This window comes from Bison bison, unplaced genomic scaffold, assembly GCF_000754665.1.
Source record: "Bison bison bison isolate TAMUID 2011002044 unplaced genomic scaffold, Bison_UMD1.0 scf7180017864370, whole genome shotgun sequence".
NCBI classification, from domain to species: Eukaryota; Metazoa; Chordata; class Mammalia; order Artiodactyla; family Bovidae; genus Bison; species Bison bison.
The window spans coordinates 2,499,915-2,524,517 of NW_011494942.1; the positions used below are offsets into that span (position 1 = coordinate 2,499,915).

The window sequence follows — 24,603 nt, forward strand, 5'->3', positions numbered from 1 at the left end:
CCTGGAAATGAATACATATTATTGAGACACAACTGTTAGGAGACACAGAGTAAGTTTTACAAGACTGGGGATATCTTTTTTTTTTTTTTAATTTGATTTTATTTTATTTTTAAACTTTACATAATTGTATTAGTTTTGCCAAATATCAAAATGAATCCGCCACAGGTATACATGTGTTCCCCATCCTGAACCTGGGGATATCTTGTATCCCCAGACTGGGGATATTTTTAAAATATCCAATTTTCCCCATACGCCTTTTTATTCATGGAATAAGTTTGATTTAGCTCAGGACTGGGAAAACACTGTGAAAAACTCTCTTGTCCTCATTCGTGGTGTTATGATTCTGACACTAAGGATGAGGATGTTTGGAGGATTCCTGAGATGAGGAAATCCAGTGGCTTGCAAAACACTTCAATCGGTCTCCTCTGCGTAGTTTGCAGAGTTCAGTACACTCTGGGGTTTCTGTCTTCAGTATGTCTACCCTCTTGGGGCAAATCTGCTGCCAAGTATTTCAGATAATCATCCATGAAGAGTTTGTCTGACAGAATGGAGTGACTAGGTCTTCTAACTATGGTGCATTAGTGCCTGCTCTGAACAAAGTATTTACGTTCAGATATTTCTCTATGACCCATTCCAGTATGGCTCAGCTGCTAAAGAGTCTGCCTGTAATGCAGGTGATACAAGAGACGTGGGTTCAATCCTTGGGTCAGGAAGATTCCCTGGAGGAGGAAATGGCAACCCACTCCAGTATTCTTGCCTGGGAAATCTCATGGACAGAGAACCCTGGTAGGCTATAGTCCAAAGGGTCACAAAGAGTCGAACACGATTGAGTGACCAAAGATTATGTCTCTATGGATATTCTTGCTGCGGCCAGAGTAAGATATTCACTATAACTTTGAGATTAGAGTAGAGTTTTCTGATCACAACTAAAGTTAAACCATAGTTTTCATGCAGCCCAGTGCATGCATACACACACACACACATATTCCACACATTGAAATATCTGTTTAACAGGAAAATCTCTCTACTACTTCTGAGACACTCTGATAATGTTTTCTTATAAGTATATTAATACAAATGCTAGACATGACCCACCAAACTCATTTCAGAACTAACTGACAGGTTGTATTCTATGTTCAAAAAACACTAAGAAGTTACTATCATAAAGAGTAAGATTGCTCTTCTCCTTATTATCCCTTAGAGAGACAGTCTGAGACTTCTCATGGGAAGAAGAATAATGAAAGGCAGAGAAGAAGCAAAAGAATAGGATCCTACCTTCACATCAAATATAATCCAAGAAAATAAAAACTTTCATTTAGCCCCAGTTTCAAGGTATGAAGTCTCCATGAACAAATGCATGTATTAGATATTATTCACTGAAATAGTTTACAAACAGAATGAAATGACTGTGACCCAAAATCACCTACATGCTTTACATGCTTTGTCAATTCACTTGTATGTTAGAAGATCTTTGTAAAAGGTATGGCAAAAAAAAAAAAAAAAGGAAAAGGGTAGGACTTGAGAGGGAACAGTAATTATTATTTTTATGTTTTGAAGATTCAAAGAGTAAGAATTTATTTAAAATAATACCAATATTTTATTAATTAGTCAAACTCAAAATAGAGATTGATATTTTAGGCTTCCCATGCATAACTGTCCTGAAACACATCTGTTTCTGGTAAAGGATTTGAATCCCTAGTTACTTAATGATTTTATTATTGACATGAATCAAGGGACCTTTTTACCTAAGCAAAAAAACTCATGATGGAATTTCCAAATTCCGTCAAGTCAACTTAACACTTACATAGGAGAACACTGAAATTTCAGTATTAACGTTCTCAGGTGCCTATAATTGAATTATAAAGTCAATGATCACCAAGAAAGTATGAAATTAATATTTAATTCTTATTCATTGATAATTAAAGGCCATGAGTGGTTGCCGCAGTTGTATATATCAATAGAAATTAAGCATTTCCAAAGGTTGAGGTTTGATCATATGTAAATAAATACTTAAAAGAAAACAGAAATCTGAGTGTGCTATTGGATTATCCCTCTATCGTTTTTCCAGGAATGACAAATACCGGCATGTTCTCTTTGAAACAGCTTGATTATTTCACACATTTTACCTTCTTCTACTATAATTACATGTGAAGTTTCTGGCAAATAAAACATTTTATGTAAACACTGTTATATCTGAGCTGCTATAATATGTAGATGGCAGTCATACTTGGGGACTTACTTGGATGGGTGTTTCATGCTTCAATATTTAAGAATCTGAAGTACCTTGCTGTGCTATTTTACTTTTAAAGAAATGAAATTTCAGCTGAAAACAAAGGTATTTGTGTACATAGGACTTTTAACATCTTAATATAGAAATCACATTAACTTGCGTGTGTGCTCAGTAGCTTAGTTGCGTCTAACTCTTTGAGACCCCCATGAACTGTAGCCCTTAAGGCTCTTCTGTCCATGGGAATACCCAGGCAAGAATACTGGAGTGGGTTGCCATTTCCTTCTCCAGGGGGTGTTCCTGACTCATGGATCAAACCCACATCTTCTGCCTTGGCAGAAAGATTCTTTATCACTGAGCCCCCTGCGAGGAGCCCACGTTAACTTATATTAACATTTAAATCTAGTTGTTTTCATGGTATGTGCAAGAGGTAAAACAAAAGTAATAAACTAAATAGATTAGGCAATATTTAAAAATATCCATAAGCATAAATAATATAAATTCATCTTAACGTAAGAATATACATAGGGGAAAACTTAGCTATAAAAATGGAAATTAGCTTCATGTTTTGGTCTGGTATTTATAAATTGTTAGTTTCTACTCTTTTTCTCATCCAGTTCTTCCTGGCTATTCTATTTCCCAATTAGCTTAGAGGGTGAAAAGACACATGAAGCAAAGGTGAGATTTAAAACAAGTTAATTTGGTTTCAAGTTTTAAATTACTGCAAAAGTTTAAGTGATTGAGAAATAAGGGAATAGAAAGTGTGTTCTAATGGGAAATGATTTTACCTGGTTGAAGGAAACCAATTTTCATGTTCTAGCTTTGCAACTAACTAGCTCAGGAGCTTAGTCAAATAACAGATTTATTAAGCTTCAACGTGGCTCTTATGCAAAATAAACGACTTGCCTGGATGGTTACTAAAATTCTTCAGTGAGTAAAATTTTTGTAATTACTGTTTAAAATATTTTTTTAGTTGAATATAAATTAAATCTATCTGTAACTCTGCTTCGAGGGAAGCCCAAGTGGCTCAGTAGTAAAGAATCTGCCTGCCAATGCAGGAGACGTGGGTTTGATCCCTGGGTCAGAAAGATCCCTTGGAGAAGGAAATGACAACCCACTCCAGTATTATTGCCTGGGAAATCCCGTGGACAGAGGAGCATGTAGGGTTGTAGTCCACAGGGTCACAAAAGAGCTGGACAGGACTTGTTGACTAAGCAACAACAATTCTGTTTCACCCCTCATTCCTGAAGAAAATCAGGTTCCACAAACTTATACACTTACTTGTCAAATTTAGTATCCTATTAACAAAACCAAACTCGGTAAAAAGGCATAATACAAGTGATAAAAACAGAATGAAGCACTGATTTCAGTGTGTGATGCAAAATGAAAAATACATGATTCCCATAAATAGATAGTAAAAATACCAAAATATTAACGATGGGAGTTTTGAAGTAGTACAATCATAAATGGATAGTTTTCTTGCTTTCTCTTTTCTTTCTTTATTCTTTCTTTCGTTTTAGCTTTCTAAGTCTTTTAAAAAACAACTTCATGTATTAGTTTTATAATAAGAACTAAAATTAATTTTGCTTGAAAACAAAACAAAAATATAATCTTAATATTCTGTTTTCTGGTTATTACTATGTATTTCTTGTTTACTTGGATTACTGTGAGCTGGGAATTTCAGAAATTAAACAGATAAATGAAAAAATAAATCTTGAAGCAACACTTAAAAGTTAGATATTTCTTAGTAAAAGCCAAGAGAAAGGAGAAAAGGGCAGCTCATACACTGCAGGTAAGAGTGTAGACTGGGACTTCTCTGGTGGTCAAGTAGTTAAGTATTTACCTGCCAATGCAGGAGACACAGGTTCGATCTCTGATCTGGGAAGATTCCACATGGCACAGAGCAACTAAGCCTGTGTTCCACAATGACTGAAGCCCTGACACTCTGGAGCCCACACTGCAACTACTGAGCTCATGCCCCACAACTACTGAAGCCCTCATGCTTTAAAGCCCATACTATGCAACGAAAGAAGCCATTCCAATGAGAAGCTCATACCCTAACAAGTAGAGAGTAGCTCCCGCTCTCTGCAACTACAGAAAGCCAGCAACCAAGACCCAGCAGAGCCAAAAACAAGTAGTTTTTTTGAAGAGTGTAGACTGAAACAGCTTGTAGTAAAATAACATTTGATTATCTTTAAAAATGTAGTTAACACAGCAATTCCAGTTCCCATAATCTATCCTACAGAAATTCTGATCAATATGGATAAAGATATAATATAAAGACTTTAATTATAAATTAGTTTAAAACTGGATGTTTTAAAAAGTTAAATGTCCTCTGTGAGCTGGGAATTTCAGAAAATAAGAGATTTATGAAAAAAATAAATCTTTAAGTAACATTTAAAAGTTTGATATTCCTCTATCAACAGAGGAATATTATAATAGAGAAATAAGTAACCATTGATATCTTTAAACTAGAGATATATGATATCACTATAAAGGATGGCCTAAAAAAAAGTTAATATTTTTAAGTCACCCAATAATTCGTAAAGAGTAACCTTTATGTAAAAAAGAAGCTCTACATTTATTTTATATGTGTAATTATATTTATAGATATGTTGGTGCCTAGGAAAATATCTGGAATTTTTCAACAACAAATTCTTTTACCAATGGAAGTAGGAGCTGAATTCATTATGGAAGTGTGTAGAAAATAAAAACTTTTCACTTAGGTATTTTATGAGCTGATTAAACTTTTTCACTAACAGTACGTATTTATATGTTTCAGATATGTCATGAATTAAGCACAGGCACATATACAAACATACATACTCATAACAGTATATTTATATATATGAATTTTTAAAATGATCATACACAATGCTGGGAAGTTGTAAATATCAATCAAGTGACATAGATCACAGCAATTAAAATATTATTTTCTAGAATTTCCACAGATTTCTGCTCAGCACTCCACAGTGACAGCCACTATGACTGTGGTGGTTAGTTAAATACTTTTTTTTTTTTTTTTGGTGCTCCCCCACACTTTTCTTTTCCTTTTTGTAAAATTTTAATTGGAGGCTAATTACTTTACAATATTGTGGTGGTTTTTGCCAAACATTCACATCTTGAGGAGGCACCTGACACCAAGGTCCAGCGTCTGCCCCCAAAGAGTAGGCTAGAAAGATTTAGTACATTTAGAAAGAGAGGTTCCACCTCTCTGAGTTTGTCCTCTGTTGATGAACATTTTAACTTTATTTTTTTTAATTCACTGTTTTAAACTAAATTATAATGAAAGTCTTCATATTATATCTTTATGCATACAGATCAGTCAACCAACTCCCAAGACCAATGTATAAAATAAGAATGCCAAGTCACTAATTCTGATGAGAGATTAGCCATCACATGATATGAAATGTTTCCTCAGAGATGCCGATTTATAATCCAAGTGTGTATTTATTCATTTATGATAGGAGTTTTAATAACTTTAGCCTAGGGTGGTTTGACACCTTCCCTTATCTCAGGTAAGATGACCTGCCTCTGTCTCTGTAGTGGGGTGGAGTAGTCAAGTCCCTCGGGCAGTGCTTAGATGGGTACTGCCTATGTTTGCCTCCATGACTTTCTTTCCTACAGACACTATAAACATTGATACATTTGAGTCCTACAGCCCAGGAAGCTTGGTGAAGGTGCCTCTGCACACTCTGCTCTGATTCTTAGATGCTGTTTCCATAATTCCCACAGAATAAGTGTTGTTACTTTAGATATTTTTCAGGTAAAAAAGAATTCATGATATTATATTAAACAAATAGCCTGAAAAAGTAAGTCTGTACTTTAATTGCAACTGTATAAAATATATGTACCTGTTAACAAAAAACAGAGGAAGATATGCAAAAACGAAAATGTTTTAAACTGAAAACTGCTCTGTGTGTTTGTATATGCACTTGCTTAATTCATGACATGTCTGTACTTTACATTTTATTAAATTAATCCTTATATTCATTTATTTATTCTGAATGTATTTTAGAGAAGAAACTCATCTTTGCCTTTCTTCCTCTCCCCATTCAAAACATTTTCATATGCAACATTGACTCCATCTAGTCATTAGGATTGTCAAATAATTGATAAATTATTGATAAGGTATTTTAGTCTTCCCATGGATGGGTAGTGGTGTTTAATGGACATGAGTACAAAATAAAGCATTATACATTCACTTAATGTTATTTCAAATGTATGCAACAGGCTACTAGATAGAGGCATGGGAGGAATGTTTATAGTCAGAGGGCAAATTCAAATGAAGACCTAAACAGAGAAATCCTCTAATGGTTGTTCAAGTAGAAATGTGTAAGAGGGGTGATTCATGAATGGTATACACAGAAATCAGTGCTGGTAATAGATAGCTAGAAACTGCTGTTCACATCAAACAGTGATTACTATAAACCTCTAATTATGTGCTCTGGAGAGAGCCTTGTGCTTTTCCCTCTGTAATTTCTAGTTCTTAAACTGGAAGTCTGTGACTTCGATTCAACTCTCAATGGCTTCTTAACTGTTAAATGTAGGCTTACCCATGAATAACTGCTGATACAATCTGCTATACCCTGCTGTACACAAGCAGAATTTGACGAGAATAATGAGTTTTCTCTTTGATTTCAGTGTGCAATGATGGCTTGCAAAAATAAGAAAAAAATGACTGGCAGTTTACTATAAAAAATACTTGAGAGGATACTCTTGACTCAAATTTAAACGATATATCTGCCCCAAGAAAACAGTCATTAACTTCTTAATTTTAGCTCAATTCATCCTTTAGTTAAATACCTGGGAGGAGATCTTGTACTGAGTTTGGGAGCAAAAGCAAGGCAAAGGGAAACCCTAGAAAAGGTAAGAAGGGTTAGTAAGAAAATACTGAGTTGTTCATCCTTTAAACTTTGCAGAGTAATGAGTCCCATCAATCATATTTATTAACTCAGCAACTTAGGAGTCTTGCTCTGTTAAGTAATTATGTTATATATTGAGCATATCCACTTTTGTGACATTCAAATCATCCACTGTGACCCACAAGTCATGCCGGCATTTTGTATGGTTCCTCCTTTGCCATTTAGCGCAGGATCTGAAAACGCCACCTGTGGCTTAGTCCGCGTAGTCCACTGGTCCCCAGCGTGACCAGTCATGGACTAAGCAGGCAACCACAGAAGTACAGAGAGAACAGCTGTGGCAAATCAGTGTTAGTCAAAGTTTGGAAGTGAAAAAGTTTTTCTTTCCCCAAGTTATGGAGTGGAAGAAGGACATATAACCTAATACAATTAATTGTGCTGAAAAATTCTGGAAAAGTATTCAGATGAAGGTGGTATTTCTCATTAGACAAAGGGCTCATGTACCCACCTCTTAGTGAATGAAGGACAGAAGGACAAATAACCAGAAAAATGGACATCCTGAGTGCCTGTCTTCCTCTTCAGTAGTGTCATTACTGTGGCTGCATATTCTAGCCCTCAGAAAGAAGCGAACACCTTCCCTCAGGATGAATGCTCCTTCTGCCTACATGTTCACATGAGCATGATACAGGGAGCTCATGAACAAGCAGGAATAGCAGTTCTGTTCTCATAAAAGGTTGTCACAATCAACTAACAATTGTTTAACTCCCCCACTGCATTTTTTCCCAGACATCCTGGCTTGGAGGATGGCATCATATTCATAAAAGAAGACCTGTCACCCTGTTATACTGTGTAAACTGCTTTTAGGAAGTAACATAATTCCTTTAAGAAGTTGCATTTACAACTAAAAGAGCGCTATTACTTTTCAAGTGTAATGATGTTACTATTTTTAGAATATTGGGGTGGGTTGGCACTGAGTCATTTTCATGTTTTAATTCTTTATCTTTTTCTTATACCAAATGTGTATGGAGCACCTGTTACTGCATATAGAAGCACCAGGACCTGTGGATATAAATAAGATAGTCCTTGTTATACATGGATTTCCCTTATAAACTGGGGAATATCAAAAATTCAATCTATCTACCAATATAGTTTTAATCTCTGAACAAGATAGCCAAGAATTATTAGCATCAAGTTAATGACTATGACTGCTGGCCAACTAATTTTAGTATGGTCAATAGGAGAAAGAATAATTCCTAGGCCCAGGATTCCTCTATTTTAATAACAGAGATAATATGGTTCATTAAATGCTTTTAAAATATTCAGCCAAAGAGGTTCCCAGACAAATCAATAGCTATGACCGTCATTGTCCATGTGTCAGAAATCAGCCAACATTGCCCTGTCATATCAGTATCATTTCCCATATTATATTAAGAGTAATTTTCATATAGCCTCTGAATATAGCTGATGTGAAATATGGGTGAAACAAATTATTTCTTGAAATACTATGTTTCTTAGTTTCAAAAGTGAAAGTGTTAGTTGCTCAGCCATGTCTGACTCTTGTGACCTCATGGACTGTAGCCCACCAGGCTCCTCTGTCCATAGAATTCTCCAGGTGAGAATACCGGAGTGGGTCACCTTCCCTTCTCCAGGGGATCTTCCCAGCCCAGGGATCAAATCCAGGTCTCTTACACTGCAGGCAGATTGTTTACCATCTGAGCCACCAGGGAAGCCACTTCCTAGTTTTAAATGAGCTATAAATTTTAGTATTTCACCAAGTGTAACTCAGAAATATATCCTTTAAGTAAAATAAAAGCCAGTACAGCTAGTCATTCAATCTTTTAAAAGCTGCTTTATACCAAACCAATCCAATGTGCAAATATAGAACTTAATTAAAATACTATATATAAAATATTAACAGCTACAGTTATTAAAACTACATTAAACTCCCTTGAGCTAGGCCAACATAATGTGAGCTCTTTTTTTTTTTTCCTTCAATTTAGTAAAGGCAGAATTTGGTTTAGTGAATGAACATTGGCTTTTATATTGTTTGTTTCATTTCACTAACCTGAAATCATTATCAAAGTACTTTAGCATCAAAACACCAACATCAAGCATACTAAATATTTCCACTGGATTCTAACAGAAATCCACCATTTGTTTATCTTCTTTCTTACTGCAAATAATATATTCTCTTAAGGCATCTCTCTTTTTCTCATTCAGCACTGAACTTTGTAAATTAAAGTTGGTATTTTCTGCTCTGACATTTTCCAATGAGGGTATAAACAGAGCAGTTAATAAAATTTTGGTAATCTGGATGAATTAAAGAGCTTAAATAGAAAAAAAAAGTAGATTTTCCTTGGCTTGAGGATTAAGGTATTAATCTGATTCTTATTGTAATAGGTCATCCAGGGAACTTGGGAGACTAATTAGATTGCATCACCACTTAAGGCTGGAAAGAAATATCCAGGTATAAATCATTATTATCAAATGAATAATGAATGGTTTTATTTTCCATTTCATATTTTTTTGCATTTAATAAAAATTTGACATTAACTACATATGTTTTCATACAGTTAGAAAATACCTAGAAAAAATTTTAGGTGAAAGAAATACAACTGATCTGAAGTGTAGTATTTTTTTTTTTTGCCCTTCTGAACTTTCAAAATATACCCACTGATCTGATCAGTTATGTTTTAAATTGTTATAATATCTGACTAAAATTATATATATTCTTGAAAGTCAGTTTCAAAATTAGTTCTAGATATATTTTAAGTCAAGTGATAACATCCATAAGTTAGTATGTCAAACATAAGATTAGTCATGTTCCCATCCTCTTTTAAGTCTTCTTTCTGAAGCTTCTTCAGAAGTAAATGAATTGTTAACTCTGATAGAAATAGGCTGGGGGAAGCCAACAAGTGGCCACCTATTGCAATATTTCTGTATTCATATCAATGAACTCTTCTCAGCTTAAATCGGAAAAACAAAGAGGAATCCAATTTGTAATGCACAGTATAGTACAACAGATCAAAATTTTTTTTTTTTACTGTTTACTCTCAATCATCTAAGATACTGGAGAAAATGACAACACCTCACAGACTACACAGAACAGTAGCTTCTTTTCCTTTTGAATTTCTTCAGAGGAATTAAAGAACATAGAGACCAAGTTTACAGAGAAGAATGAATCAGAAACTGTCTGTAAAATTCTTGGGGATCAGAGCAATGGGTCCTGACCCTCCTTCAACACTTCACCCTCACCCCTGTCTCCCTCTCAATTTTCATACCTTTCATCTTTTTATTTTAGTGGACAAAAAAGATATTTCCAAAAAGGTAAATATGATCTTCTAGATAGATAAACAGAAAAGGAAGGCATGAATAATTGTAAAATAGCAAACTGCTCTGCTGCAGAGAAGCCAGAAACAGACAAGTGACATGGGAGTCTGTGAAAGGAGGGAGTGAGAAGGGGAGCTCACCCCAGCACTTCAGCAAGGCCCTTCTAACTGGGATGGTAATCACAGATTCTTGGATCTGAAAGAAGCACTCTAGGTGTCATCTAATGTCATCTGATCTGTGGTTTCCAAATGTGGCTGACCAAATCGTGTCCTCAAGAAACTTTGCAAACATGTAGAATCCTAGTCTCCATCACTGTTAATTCCCTGTCCCTGGTACTGGAATCAAGTGACTCCTTCCCAAGATGCTTTGCAAAGAAAGAAATCCAGGCCTTAATAAAAAAAAAAAAATGCTGAGGCCAAGCTTATACTGGTATTTAGTGGAGAATCCAGAGAGGCTGGTATAGTATAAAACCAAATAAGAGAGTTGGGGGAGGAAGAGGAGAGTGGCTAAGTCTAAATTCAAGCATCTTCACTTAGAAGATAACTTGATTTGTAAGTGAGAGGTCCAATCAGCATGAAAGCGAAGGGTGAAGAAAGCGAAAGACATAACATACCATTGCAAACCTAAAACAAATTGTTTCTCTCCCCACTCCCCCACCACCTCTGGGTTTCCAAATGCTATTTCCTTTGCCTGTATGGTCCTTGTCCCCACAAACCTAACACTGCTCAACTCCCTAAGCCCCCTAATCTACTTCTGCATTTCAGAGTAAGTAAATGGTATTTCTTCAGGCCTCCCTACCACATGCCCTCCTTCCCCCCACCTCACAAGGACTTCAGGAAAAAAATAAATAAATAAGTGCAGCAAAATAAAGTCAGAGAAATAAATCCTTGTTGGTGGAATTTGAAACCTCTTTTATCAGAAAGGGAACCTATTTGGAAGGCAGCAGAGTTTTGCCAGCATCCTTGAAATCCTCCTGTATGGATTAAAGTGTTTTTGATACTGTAGGCCCATCTTGGATAAAAACTATATTGTATTAAACTAAGGATTTGATATATGAATCATTGATTTTTTTTTCCAGATTTTATATTTGCCACTTCAGGCACTCTCAGACATCCAATGATATAAGAGATAATTGGGAACATAAGAACCTTGAGTTTTGTCATTTGCAAACTCAGGATAAAATTTCTTGCAAGATTTGGCACTTGATTATCCATTTAATGTTCATTTAAGAAGCTGCTCTTGAAGTCATTTGAGCATTTGGGGTTTGATGCCCAACTATGACGATTAATTAGCTCCTTCTGATTCTTATATGATGTGAAACAGAAATAACAATTTCCTTTCCCCTAAAGACAGAAATGCAAGAACTCTTTAATATGAGTTGATTTTAATTCCTTATGAATGGTGTTCTAACAGATAACAACATAAAGAATGATAAATTACCTGACCGTCCATCTCTCTGGAAGTCCACATGATACCATTCTCCATCATTCACCTTCTTCTGCAGGGCTTTGATTTTGATTGTACCTGACCCCATGTCTAGGAGGAGGTAGAGGTGGCCATCCAGCATCTCAATAGCAAAGAAGTCTACCTTTATCATCTGTGGGTGCTTGGCATCTTTTTGGTGTCGTGGCTTGCCATGACTAAATAAGATGAGGCCATTTGGCTCCGTTGTACGGAAATCAAAGGATATGGAGCCTGTTTTCTTTGCATTCCATTTAGGCAAAGAGATGAAGGATTCTGGGGTTTCAAAGGTGATTGGGTCCAAAGTTGCAACATTCTCACATTTAAATGCCACCACTCCATGGATCTTCATCTTTGGGTCACCTTGCTTGGCAAGTCGAGATAATTCCAGCCTTACATCATTATTTTTATACACAACCTGTAGGGAGAGGATAATAGTGAGAAATTGTGCCCATATTTTAATATTTCAAACTTATTATCAGTTCATGTAACTTCCAAGTAGAGCATGAAAAGACATACAATGTTTATTGCTTTTGATGTACAAGACAGTTTTTTTCAGCCAAATAAAATCCAGGTATCAATTTGTTGAACTATTCTAGCCTAATTTCACTCAAATAATGTGTGTACACACTCACACAAAGTCTCCGTAGCTAACTCAAATAACTTGAATAAATCTGTATAGAAATTTCATTATTTCAAGTGTGTGTAGACTTGCACTTAAAGCATTTGCTTTTGTTATTTGGCTATTATGCTTTGTTTATTAAATATGCTGAGGTTTTTCAGTTTTACCATCTCTGGAATATTTGAAATTAAATACTTTCAAATGCCAGTCCCCTAAAATATAGGCTCACTTCCATGGTATATATATCCATGGTATATATTAACTTTGTAAAATCACAATTGAGTAGAAAACATCCTAAATTTTCTCAGAAAAATTATAAAATATGACTAAGATTCAGAAGTTCTCTCTTACCCTGCCCTGCATTAATAACTATTTGAATAATGTTAGTTAACTCTGGAACTTGGTGTTCTCCCTAAATCCATTAGGTCTATATAACCAATGCTCTTAATGTATACTGATATGGAACAAAGTTTGCCTTATACCCTCATTTCCAAAGGCACTTCACCAAAGTGCTGGGGTAGTTCTCATTATTTGTTTTGGGACTCCAAACAGCACTTTGGACAAATTCACCGGAATGGCTCACAACACCATGCAGCTGCTATCACATCACCATAATAAATTTGTAGCTATTTCGACATAAGGATAAAGAGAGATTCACATCCTTTCTCTACAAAATCCATACCATGGATAATTACATTTCCAAAAGATGTAAGTCATACTGACTTAAGGATAAATTATTTATCTATGTCCAGATAACTATCTAATTATTTTTACAAAGACACTTGAAATTTCACGGCAGCCAACACTGTCAGTTTCTAAATTCATCTATCCATGTATAAAAATAAACTTGTATAACAGAATAAATAAGCCTGTGTTTGATTAGTGCTATAAAGTTAACCAGGTCAAGACAGCTGTTATTTCTTCTAAACCCCTGGTAATTGAGCCAATAATGCGGCTGATAAATTTCCTGATAGGATTTGTTAATGAACGTTCACTTTTCAGAGTGAGTAAAAGTGCAAGTTCTGGTTTCAGACTCCCTGAGTATCATCTCCAAGACTTGTTTATAGAGAGATAATACTTTACGAGCATGCTTAGTCACTCAGTCGTGTTTGACTCTTTGTGACCCCATGGACTGTAACCTTCCAGGCCCACCAGGCTCCTCTGGACGTAGGATTCTCCAGGCAAGAATACTGGTGTGGGTTCTTTCCGACCCAGGGATCAAACCCGTGTCTCTTATGTCTCCTGCATTGGCAGGAAGGTTCTTTACCGCTAGCACCACCTTGGAAGCCCCAACATTTTTCAAGATGGTTAAAATAATTAAAGAAGAAAATGCATGTGATAAAATCTACCTGAAAGGGAACCAATCCAATGCCAAGCACATTGTAAGATCTCAGTAATATCAACCACATCAAACTGTATGATAATAAATATCATCTCTTTATTGTCATCCAGTAGACATAAAGATATGAGTTCTAATTTATTATGAGAAAATGTTCAGAAATTAAGCACACTCATATAATTGGTATATTTTAGATGAATTATGCCAACTAAATATATCACATATTTCAATGCTACTCCTGGTGTTTCAGTTTATTTCTATCTTGAAGAAGGATTATTATAAAGAATATTATATCCCTTATTCTTTGAATATATATGTATAAAGGTTTAACAAACATCTATTGACAACAAATCCACCTGCAATGCAGGAGACCTGGGTTCAATCCCTGGGTTGGGAAGATCCTCTAGAGGAGGGCATGGCAACCCACTCCAGTATTCTTGTCTGGAGAATGCCCATGGACAGAGGAGCCTGGTGGGCTATAGTCCATGGGGGCAAAGAGTTGGACACGACTGAATGACTAAGCACAGCACATTAACAGCAAAAGAGAAATGCACTAAAGCTATAATGAAAAAGAATTATATTAATTCTTAATATACTTCCTTGAAAAGAGAAAGAACTATTTATTAACCCTCGGGAAAGATGATATATACGGTTGATTTCTCTGAGAATCTTTAAAAGTGAAAGTGAATGTAGCTCAGTTGTGTCTGACTCTTCATGACCCTACGGACTATACAGTCCATGGAATTATCCAGGCCAGCATACTGGAGTGGGCAGCCTTTCCTTTTTCAGGGATCTTTCCAACCCAGGGATTGAACCTAGGTCTTCCACACTGCAGGCAGATTCTTTAACAGCTGAGCCACAAGGAAATCTTCAGAATTGGATAAAATGCTATTCATGGCAGATTTTCTAAGTTTTATCACCTCTCACCATGATTTTACAGCTACCTAAGCCTAATTTTTGTTCATTTTTCCTGATGATTTATATCTTAATATGTGGAGATTCTTCTGACATTAATCAGGAATGAGTATTTTCTGACCCAAATGATGCAGATGATAATGCTGATCCATGCTAACATATCACCATAAAATAGAACTATAGCAATGGAATTGGATGTTTTTGACAGGAGCAAGTGTGTATAAGGTGGGGTACATTGTCTCATGATTCCCACACATCAGCTACTAGAAAGCTGAAAATATGTAGGGTTAGGGCAATTTTAAGTGAGAATTTCAGTGAGAGATTTAAAATCTCATGAGTGAATGGGGTGCCCTGGTGATTCAGGAAGATTCAGGGAGATGGACCCTAGATCATAATACTTAGGCTAAGCCATGCACTATGCCCTACCACCCAAAATGGGAAAATAAATCTCCACCAAAATGTCTGCTCTATGCAGGCAAAAACCCTGCAACAAGATCAGTGCTTGGCATGGAGCAGATATTCAATAAACACTTGCTGAGAGTTGAATAATATTCTTTCTTCATTTTTTAAAACCTACTTCACATATTATTGATAACAATATTTACAAGTACAGTTAAAAAATAACAGAATGTGGTATTATGGACCCATATCATAACCTAGCTATAATTTTTAGCCAATTTCCCTAGAAAAATGTGAAAACTTACATACACGTTCAGTTACAAATGGCAAGCTGACCTATCACCTTCAAACTAATTTTATGGGGTAGAAACTACTTTCACAGTAAAACACCTGAGTTAAAATTCTCCAGTAGTGAAATAATTTTTCTAGAAGAACTATCTTGAGCACGATTTTTTTTTTTCTTCTCATTTCGTATATTTTGAAAGGCAACTCTAGAAGACAGAAGAGTGATATTGGATAGGCAGGCTGATGGCTCTCAGACCTATCCAACTGCTTCATCTGACCCAGATTTCATAAGCACTATACTTTTGTGAGGCTAGACTTACTCTTAAAATGCACTGAACACAGTTCAGTTATGATGAGTGGCCAGTAAGCACTCCAAATCTTTTTTTTTTTCTTTTGCTTCCTTCTGAGATAGTATGGTCTCTAATCTACAAATTGTTATTCATATATGTTTTTCTTATTTATGTTTAAAGTTGCAATCATTTAATAGTTTCAACAAATCTTCATACACTTTATCATCTTAAAAGTTGTTGATGTTTTTACACATTTATTTGGATCTTCTTACAGAATCAATATTTTGGGGGGATACTGATTTTAAGTTTTTCTGAAGAGTAATTCAAAATGTTGAATTTCACTTCCCTGCTTCATGAAACGATAACATAAGCCCCAAAGAAATAGAGACATATTTATTTATTTGCTGGGCTTTTTTTATAGTTTGCTTTAGCTGACATATGATTTCCATACATTGCTATGAGATGATCTTTTTCCTTTTTTTCAATGTTAGAATTCTTAAAATGTCACTCACAAATAAGCAAGAATAAGAGTAATACACTTGTGTTTTTATATGTTTAGGCTTTAAATTTGAGGTGGACAGTCACTGAGTATTTTATTTTATCTTGATAATAATCTTAAAAAGGCAGGAAAAATAAATGGGCTAAAGGACAAAAATTTGGTAGTCTGGATAGACTCAGTTTAAACACAAAGCTTTTACTTAAGTCAGGCTGCCTAACCTCTCTCTGTCTCAGTTTCTTAATTGATAAATCAGACCCCCAAAAAGGAAAGGAATGTTAAATCCATAAATCCTTGAGCTTTTTCCCCTCAGTCTCTGCAATTCGGGGCAGAGGTAAAAGATCCCCCATTGCTCCTTCTCTTTGTTTGGATTTCCTGGTTGTGATTTTGATGCCAAGATATTGTTCCCTATTCTGAGCTGTATCAAACTCTAGTCAGTCAGCTCAGTTGCTCAGTCGTGTCCGACTCTTTGCAACCCCATGGACTGCAGCACGCCAGACCTCCCTGTCCATCACCAACTCCTAGAGCCTACGCAAACTCATATCCATCATGTCGGTGACGCCATTCAACCATCTCATCCTCTGTCGTCCTCTACTCCTCCTGCCTTTAATCTTTCTCACCATCAGAGTCTTTTCCAATGAGTCAGTTCTTTGCATCAGGTAGCCAAAGTACTGGAGTTTCAGCTTCAGCATCAATCCTTCCAAAGTTATTCAGGACTGATTCCCTTTAGGATGGACTGGTTGGATCTCCTTGAAGTTCAAGGGACTCTCAAGAGTCTTCTCCAACACCACAGTTCCAAAGCATCAATTCTTTGGTGCTCAGCTTTCTTTATAATCCAACTCTCACATCCATACATGACTACTAGAAAACCACAGCTTTGACTAGATGGACCTTTGTTGGCAAAGTAATGTCTCTGCTTTTTAATATGCTGTCTAGGTTGGTCAAACTTTAATCCATTAGTAAAGAGAATGTTCACCACATCTTTGGGTACACAGACATGCCTCAAGAATTCTATCTATCTAATGTTTGTACAGGTGATGTTGAAGATATTGGCTGATACATAAATCTCTTTCCACATGAGGATATGTGCATGAAATAAGCAGATCATTAAAATATGTTTGCCACTCAAATTATGACTTTTGCTGTTGTTGTTATCAATATGTTTTAGTTTAAAAATCTTAATGGTGCTCAAATTAATTAACAGGCATTGATCAAGGATTTTCATATGTTAACTATCAGAGTAGTAAGGGTTGTGAAATGAGCACTATAGTCAGAGTTGAAGTTCTAGGCAGAGATCTAGACTCTGATGGGGCCCTTTTTGAAAGAACAGGAATGACTCCTTGTAATCTAAGTTTTGTTTTTTCTCTTTAATCACAAGTGCAGTTTAAGAATCTGATTCTCAAGTCAGATTTCAGAGAGAATTCCAGCCCACCCTCTTGTAATCCTGTAACTTTATGAGAGCCCTTCAACCTTTAAGAGACTCAATAGTATCTGTAAAATGGTATAATAATATCTGCCACATTAGGGTTATTGTAAAAAATGAATAATAGCTCAATTAATGTGATAAGAACAGGGCCTGGCACAGAGTAAGTACTAAAATAAATAGCAGCTGCTCTTATTTATGTGGTTATCATTATGAATAACAGTATTATCATTCTTACATTGAATTAATGGAGTTGTACAATATAAGTGTAATAACAAGGGTAATAGTTAACAAGACACATGGTAGATGACTGGTCAGTGCATTAAAGTAATTAATAGAGTTGTAACCAGCTGAATCAAAGAGATCAAAGCAGATTAGGGCTTTCTTTTTTATTCTGATAGCCCTATTGTAAAGTACACCAAAGGCTTTCTTTAGAGATGAGGTTTCTCGGCCAGGAAGTTTACACAGGAAACTGATGATCCTGGGAGTTTCACTTTTACTCATAAAAAGGAGTTTTAGGCATCAAACTATCACCACAACCACCAGCACCCCCATCTCCACTTCAAGAAGAATCAATTCAGATTTATGGAGGGTTTACTTTCTGCAGGTCATGTTATGAGATGTATGGACATATTATGTTTACTCCTCAGAAGTATCCTAGGAGATAGGGAACATTATACAATTTTATCAATAAATGTTTAGAGGTACAGAGCTCACTGAATGTTTTTCATCATGACCATGTCTAATACTCTGTGTTCGAATATCTAAAGACATTAATTTCAAACTTTGTTTTTGTCTCAGCAGGAAATTTCACTTAGTTTTGGTAGTTGCAAAGTAAGAGATACACAAACAGCCATTTGCTGCCATGCAAAGGGATGACCTTGATATAAATTACATGGATTAGTCTAAAAAAAACAAAACAAAATTGTACTTTTCCTTTCATTTGTCCTGATTAAAATAACTTTAAATGAATCAAATATCATAATTAAGTAGAGGGATTTTTCCATGTGACTATAAAATGTCTCTTCCAACCCAGTATAAGCAGAGGGCCTTATTTTTCTATTTCTATGACTATACTGTGGGTTTTAAACAGTTATGTCTTTTAGGATATAATATATACAAATATATATATACATATATAGACACACAGTCCTCCTTTGATACCTGCAAGGGATTGGTTCCAGAACACTCCTCCCTTCAGTTCAGTTCAGTTCAGTGCAATCACACAGTTGTGTCTGACTCTTTGCAACCCCAAGAATCGCAGCACGCCAGGCCTCCCTGTCCATCACCAACTCCCGGAGTTCACTCAGACTCATGTCCATAGAGTCGGTGATGCCACCCAGCCATCTCATCCTCTGTCATCCCCTTCTCCTCCTGCCCCCAATCCCTCCCAGCATCAGGATCTTTTCCAATGAGTCAACTCTTCGCATGAGGTGGCCAAAGTATTGGAGTTTCAGCTTTAGCATCAGTCCTTCCAATGAACACCCAGGGCTGATCTCCTTCAGAATGGACTGGTTGGATCTCCTTGCAGTCCAAGGGACTCTCAAGAGTCTTCTCCAACACCACAGTTCAAAAGCATCAATTCTTCAGCACTCAGCTTTCTTCACAGTCCAACTCTCACATCCATACATGACCACTGGGAAAACCATAGCCTTGACTAGACGGACCTTTGTTGGCAAAGTAATGTCTCTGCTTTTGAATATGTTATCTAGGTTGGTCATAACTTTCCTTCCAAGGAGTAAGCATCTTTTAATTTCATGGCTACAGTCACCATTTGCAGTGATTTTGGAGCCCCCAAAAATAAAGTCTGATACTGTTTCCCCATCTATTTGCCATGAAGTGATGCGACCAGATGCAATGATCTTAGTTTTCTGAATGTTGAGCTTTAAGCAAACTTCTTCACTTTTTTCTTTCACTTTCATCAAGAGGCTTTTTAGTTCCTCTTCACTTTCTTCCATTAGGGTGGTGTCATTTGCATATGAGGATATTGATATTTCTCCCGGCAATCTTGATTCCAGCTTGTGCTTCTTCCAGCCCAGAGTTTCTCATGATGTACTCTGCATATAAGTTAAATAAGCAGGGTGACTATATACAGCCTTGATGTACTCCTTTTCCTATTTGGAACCAGAACCCACTCTAGTACTCTTGCCTGGAAAATCCCATGGATGGAAGAGCCTGGTAGGCTACAGTCCGTGGGGTCACAAAGAGTCAGACACGACTGAGCGAATTCACCTTGTTCCATGTCCAGTTCTAACTGTTGCTGCCTGACTTGCATATAGGTTTCTCAAGAGGTCAGGTGGTCTAGTATTCCCATCTCTTTCAGAATTTTCCACAGTTTGTTGTGATCCACAGAGTCAAAGGCTTTGGCATAGTCAATAAAGCAGAAATAGATGTTTTTCTGGAACTCTCTTGCTTTTTTGATGATCCAGCAGATGTTGGCAATTTGATCTCTGGTTCCTCTGCCTTTTCTAAAACCAGCTTGAACATCTGGAAGTTCACGGTTCATATTGCTGAAGCCTGGCTTGGAGAATTTTGAGCATTACTTTACTAGTGTGTGAGATGAGTGCAATTGTGCGGTAGTTTGAGCATTCTTTGGCATTGCCCTTCTTTGGGATTGGAATGAAAACTGACCTTTTCCAGTCCTGTGGCCACTGCTGAGTTTTCCAAATTGGCTGGCATATTGAGTGCAGCACTTTCACAGCATCATCTTTCAGGATTTGAAATAGCTCAACTGGAATTCCATCACCTCCACTAGCTTTGTTTGTAGTGATGCTTTCTAAGGCCCACTTGACTTCACATTCCAGGATGTCTGGCTCTAGGTCAGTTACCACACCATTGTGATTATCTGGGTCGTAAGTTTAGTTTAATCACTTCCCTTTGCACACCCTCAGTCCAATAAATCTTGGACCACTGAGAATAAAGCAGTTTAATTTATCTTGAATATCTGCCCCCCCCACACACATATATATCTAGGTGATGTGTAAACTATATGTGGATACATACACACACACAGAGTATACATTCCCCAATATAAATGTGTTTAAATGTAATACACATTAAATCTGCTATCACTGATGTCCAGAAAAAATATACACATATATTAAAATAGACTGTACATCTCTAATAGATAAGTAGACATTATGTATGTATGAAAGTGAAAGTTGCTCAAAAGTGTCCGACTCTTTGCGACCCCATGGATTATACAGTCCATGGAATTCTCTAGGCCAGAATACTGGAGTGGATAGCCATTTCCTTCTTCAGGGAATTTTGCCAACCCAGGGATTGAACCCAGGTCTTCTGAATTGCAGGCGGATTCTTTACCAGTTGAGCTGCAAAGGAAGCCCAAGGGAAGCCCATGATGTATATATACATCAAAATAAACATACATACATTTATGTATTAAATACTTTTAATTTATATTAAGATAAATATTTAATATAATAATCCATAGTAAATGTAAATATTTTGTATATTAAATACAAATATTTAATAATTTAAGAAATTAGAGAATTCTTGGATAAAATATACAAATAGTCTTACTCAAGGTCTTGGGTCAAAATGTCTTGGCTCAAAAGCAAATTTTAGCACTTATGTAAGTTTAGCACATTCCAAAGGAGGGGTTAAAGCACCCCCCCTCAAAAAAAAAGTCTTACAATTAAAACAAAAAACAAAACAGGCTCCCCTCAGTGTTCCTGCCAGCAGGAAGAGATAATTATAAAGAAAAAGTAAAGGCAAGGGGTGTGATGATCACATTTTTTTAATGATTGTACTCATTATTATCCTATCATCTACCTGAGATCAAGTTTCTTATGCTTTAATGGCTTTCTCACACCAAGACCCTAGCACAGAACTTGCTTTATTTTTTTAACTGATCAAGGGACTAATAGGATTTTAGCTTTTCTGAGAATGTCACTCCATTGAAGTTTTCATCTAAAATCTGAATACATCCATTGAGGCAGATACATAGCCAGGTGCAGGGACTCGTGTATTTGGAGCGGATCAGAGAAAGGGTAGCAGATGGCAAGGAAAGTGTAGGAGATGTACAAGCCCTGTACAGAGTAGCTCCATACCTCTTTAAAAATAGGACTTCACGTTGAGGAAACTCAGTCTTAAGAAGAGTTACATAAAGCATTTTGAAAGGTAAAAGGGGCTTGAGGGGGTAGGAATTGCTGGGTTTTTCCCCCCATTTTTTAATCCTATTTAGAGATCATATGCCCATAAAATGTTTGACTAAACCAAAACTCCTCACACCAAAATAAATATTTTATAATAATAATAATAAAATAATTATGGAACATGAAAACAGATTCCAATAGCATCATTTCTCAATAAAGACATATGAAGATCTACCTGTCAATGCAAGAGACACAGCTTCAATCCCTGATCCAGAAAGATTCCACATGTTGAAGAGCAACGAAGCCTGTGTGCCACACCTATTGAGCCTGTGCTCTAGAACCTCGGAACCACCTCTGAACCCACATGCCCCAAGTACTGAAGCCCGCATGCCTGAGAACCTGTGCTCCCGTAACAGGAGAAGCCACTGCAACTAAAGCATAGACCCTGCTCTCTGCAATTAGAGAAAAGGCCACACAGCAGCAAAGACCCAGCACAGCCAAAAATAAACACATTAAATTAAGTTTTAAAAAGAAATCCTGAATTTTATTAGAAAGAATAAAAAACAGAATGTGAAGAAATTTTTTAAAAGGCATATGACATTTAATTTGAAACCAAAAATTAGTTGACATATAGATAAAAAATATTTTGTTTAAGCAATGTAAGGAAAGAAACCTTCTTTTTTTTTTTTTTTTTGCTTAGTTCCAAATAAGCATCACCAAATACATCTTATTCATAAAAAGAAGGAAAAGAAAAATCCTCTTGCTTTATCCTTCTGTCATTCCACCATCAGTAAACTACCTCAATTCGGTAGACAACAGTGGATGCCATCTGTACAAGTTAGCCGTAGGGGTTAAAAGAGGAGCTAAAAGACTGTGATGTCCCTGGGTTAACAGCTTTATTTAATGAAGCTTTTAGTGGCATATGGGTGTGTGGCAAAATTACTCCATTAAATGTGGAAAGAGTTCCATTAAATAGGAATGTCTCTTTTTCTCAAAATAAAGATTCAGTAACTCAGTAATGTCTTTGGGGAAAAAAAAAAAAAAAATATATATATATATATATATCAAAAATGAAGCACAATAGTCAGTAATATGAGATTTGACATGCTGACTCAGAAAAAAGGTGAAAACTAGATGGATCCTCTTTTTCAGATGAGTACACTGAGGTTCCCTAGAGGAAGAAATGGCAACCCACTCCAACATTCTTGCCTGGGAAATCCCAAGGACAGAGGAGCCCCATGGTCTACAGTTCATGGGGTCACAAAGAGTCAGACACAACTGAGTGCCTGAGCAACCGAGCATTCACACAGGCAAACTGAAGCTCAGAAAAACCAAGGGATTGTTCCAGTTGGCATTAAGCTCTGATTATGAGCATGGATTGGGAACTTCAGTGTTCAGGGCTCTTTCAAAAACCTTTGCTAAAAATAAATAAATAAATAGAACAACAAACCATTTCTCCCATAGGCGCAAGCTCATCAGAGGCCCTTGAGCAATTACAAATGAAGAGCAGCTGTCTTCTCAGCAATATGGCAGAAAGGGAACCGTAACTGATTTAAAGGCAATTCTAACTTTAAAACTGCATTAGCTTCACAATAAGCTGCTGCTCAAATATAAAAATAAAAGTCCTGAGGGGAAAACATCTTGCAGTTATTTCCCCTACTAATGGAAGTTAGAAAGACACTGAAAAAGTTAACTAGAAACAATAAACTTGCAATGTTTACTGTTATTTTGCAACTAAGTGATGAAGATATTTTCAATCTCAGTCTTTCATGATCTTGCAGAATGTAACACACTGTAAATTAGGGTTTAAAGCTTCTATTCCAAGCCAGCAGATGCTGCTAATAAGGGCAATGCATGTCTGCTTTATCCAAAAGACTTTTTTAATCGTCTGCCAGTCTCAATGAGGAGAAGTTAGCCACATTCCCCACCCTCCGCCCCCTGCCAAGGGAAACTATCTTCCCATCAATCAAAAATGGTAGCTTCAAAATGATAATAATAAAATCCTGGCACCAAATGTTATGTATAGATTAACCAACTCACGTTCTTTTGCATCTCTACCCTCTTGAACTCAGTGAATCTCCCTCCATCATTTGATTTTACAGTTTTCTGAGTGGGGTGGCCATTAGTATATAATGTACCATTTAGTATATGTTCACTGCATTCATGAATACCATTTATGTGGAAAATTCTGAAAGAGATGGGAATACCAGACCACCTGATCTGCCTCTTGAGAAATTTGTATGCAGGTCAGGAAGCAACAGTTAGAACGGGACATGGAAGAACAGACTGGTTCCAAATAGGAAAAGGAGTACATCAAGGCTATATATTGTCACCCTGTTTATTTAACTTATATGCAGAGTACATCATGAGAAATGCTGGGCTGGAAGAAGCACAAGCTGGAATCAAGATTGCCGGGAGAAATATCAATAACCTCAGATATGCAGATGACACCACCCTTATGGCAGAAAGTGAAGAGGAACTAAAAAGACTCTTGATGAAGGTGAAAGCGGAGAGTGAAAAAGTTGGCTTAAAGCTCAACATTCAGAAAACGAAGATCATGGCATCTGGTCCCACCACTTCATGGGAAATAGATGGGGAAACAGTGCAAACAGTGTCAGACTTTATTTTTCTGGGCTCCAAAATCACTGAAGATGGTGACTGCAGCCATGAAATTAAAAGATGCTTACTCCTTGGAAGGAAAGTTATGACCAACCTACATAGCATATTCAAAAGCAGAGACATTACTTTGCCAACACAGGTCCGTCTAGTCAAGGCTGTGGTTTTTCCTGTGGTCATGTATGGATGTGAGAGTTGGACTGTGAAGAAGGCTGAGCACCGA

The 24,603-nt window shown here is 36.5% G+C and overlaps 1 protein-coding gene across 14 annotated transcripts in view; it reads right to left on the bottom strand.

The window, feature by feature from the left end:
• Nucleotides 1–24,603, bottom strand: part of NRXN1 (neurexin 1) — a 1,228,156-nt gene that overhangs the window by 672,401 nt on the left and 531,152 nt on the right. For all 14 annotated transcript variants that reach the window (XM_010855914.1, XM_010855913.1, XM_010855911.1 and 11 more), the window contains one exon: nt 11,860–12,298. In XM_010855914.1, coding sequence (XP_010854216.1) covers nt 11,860–12,298 — 439 coding nt within the window. The remainder of the gene's footprint in view (nt 1–11,859; nt 12,299–24,603) is intronic.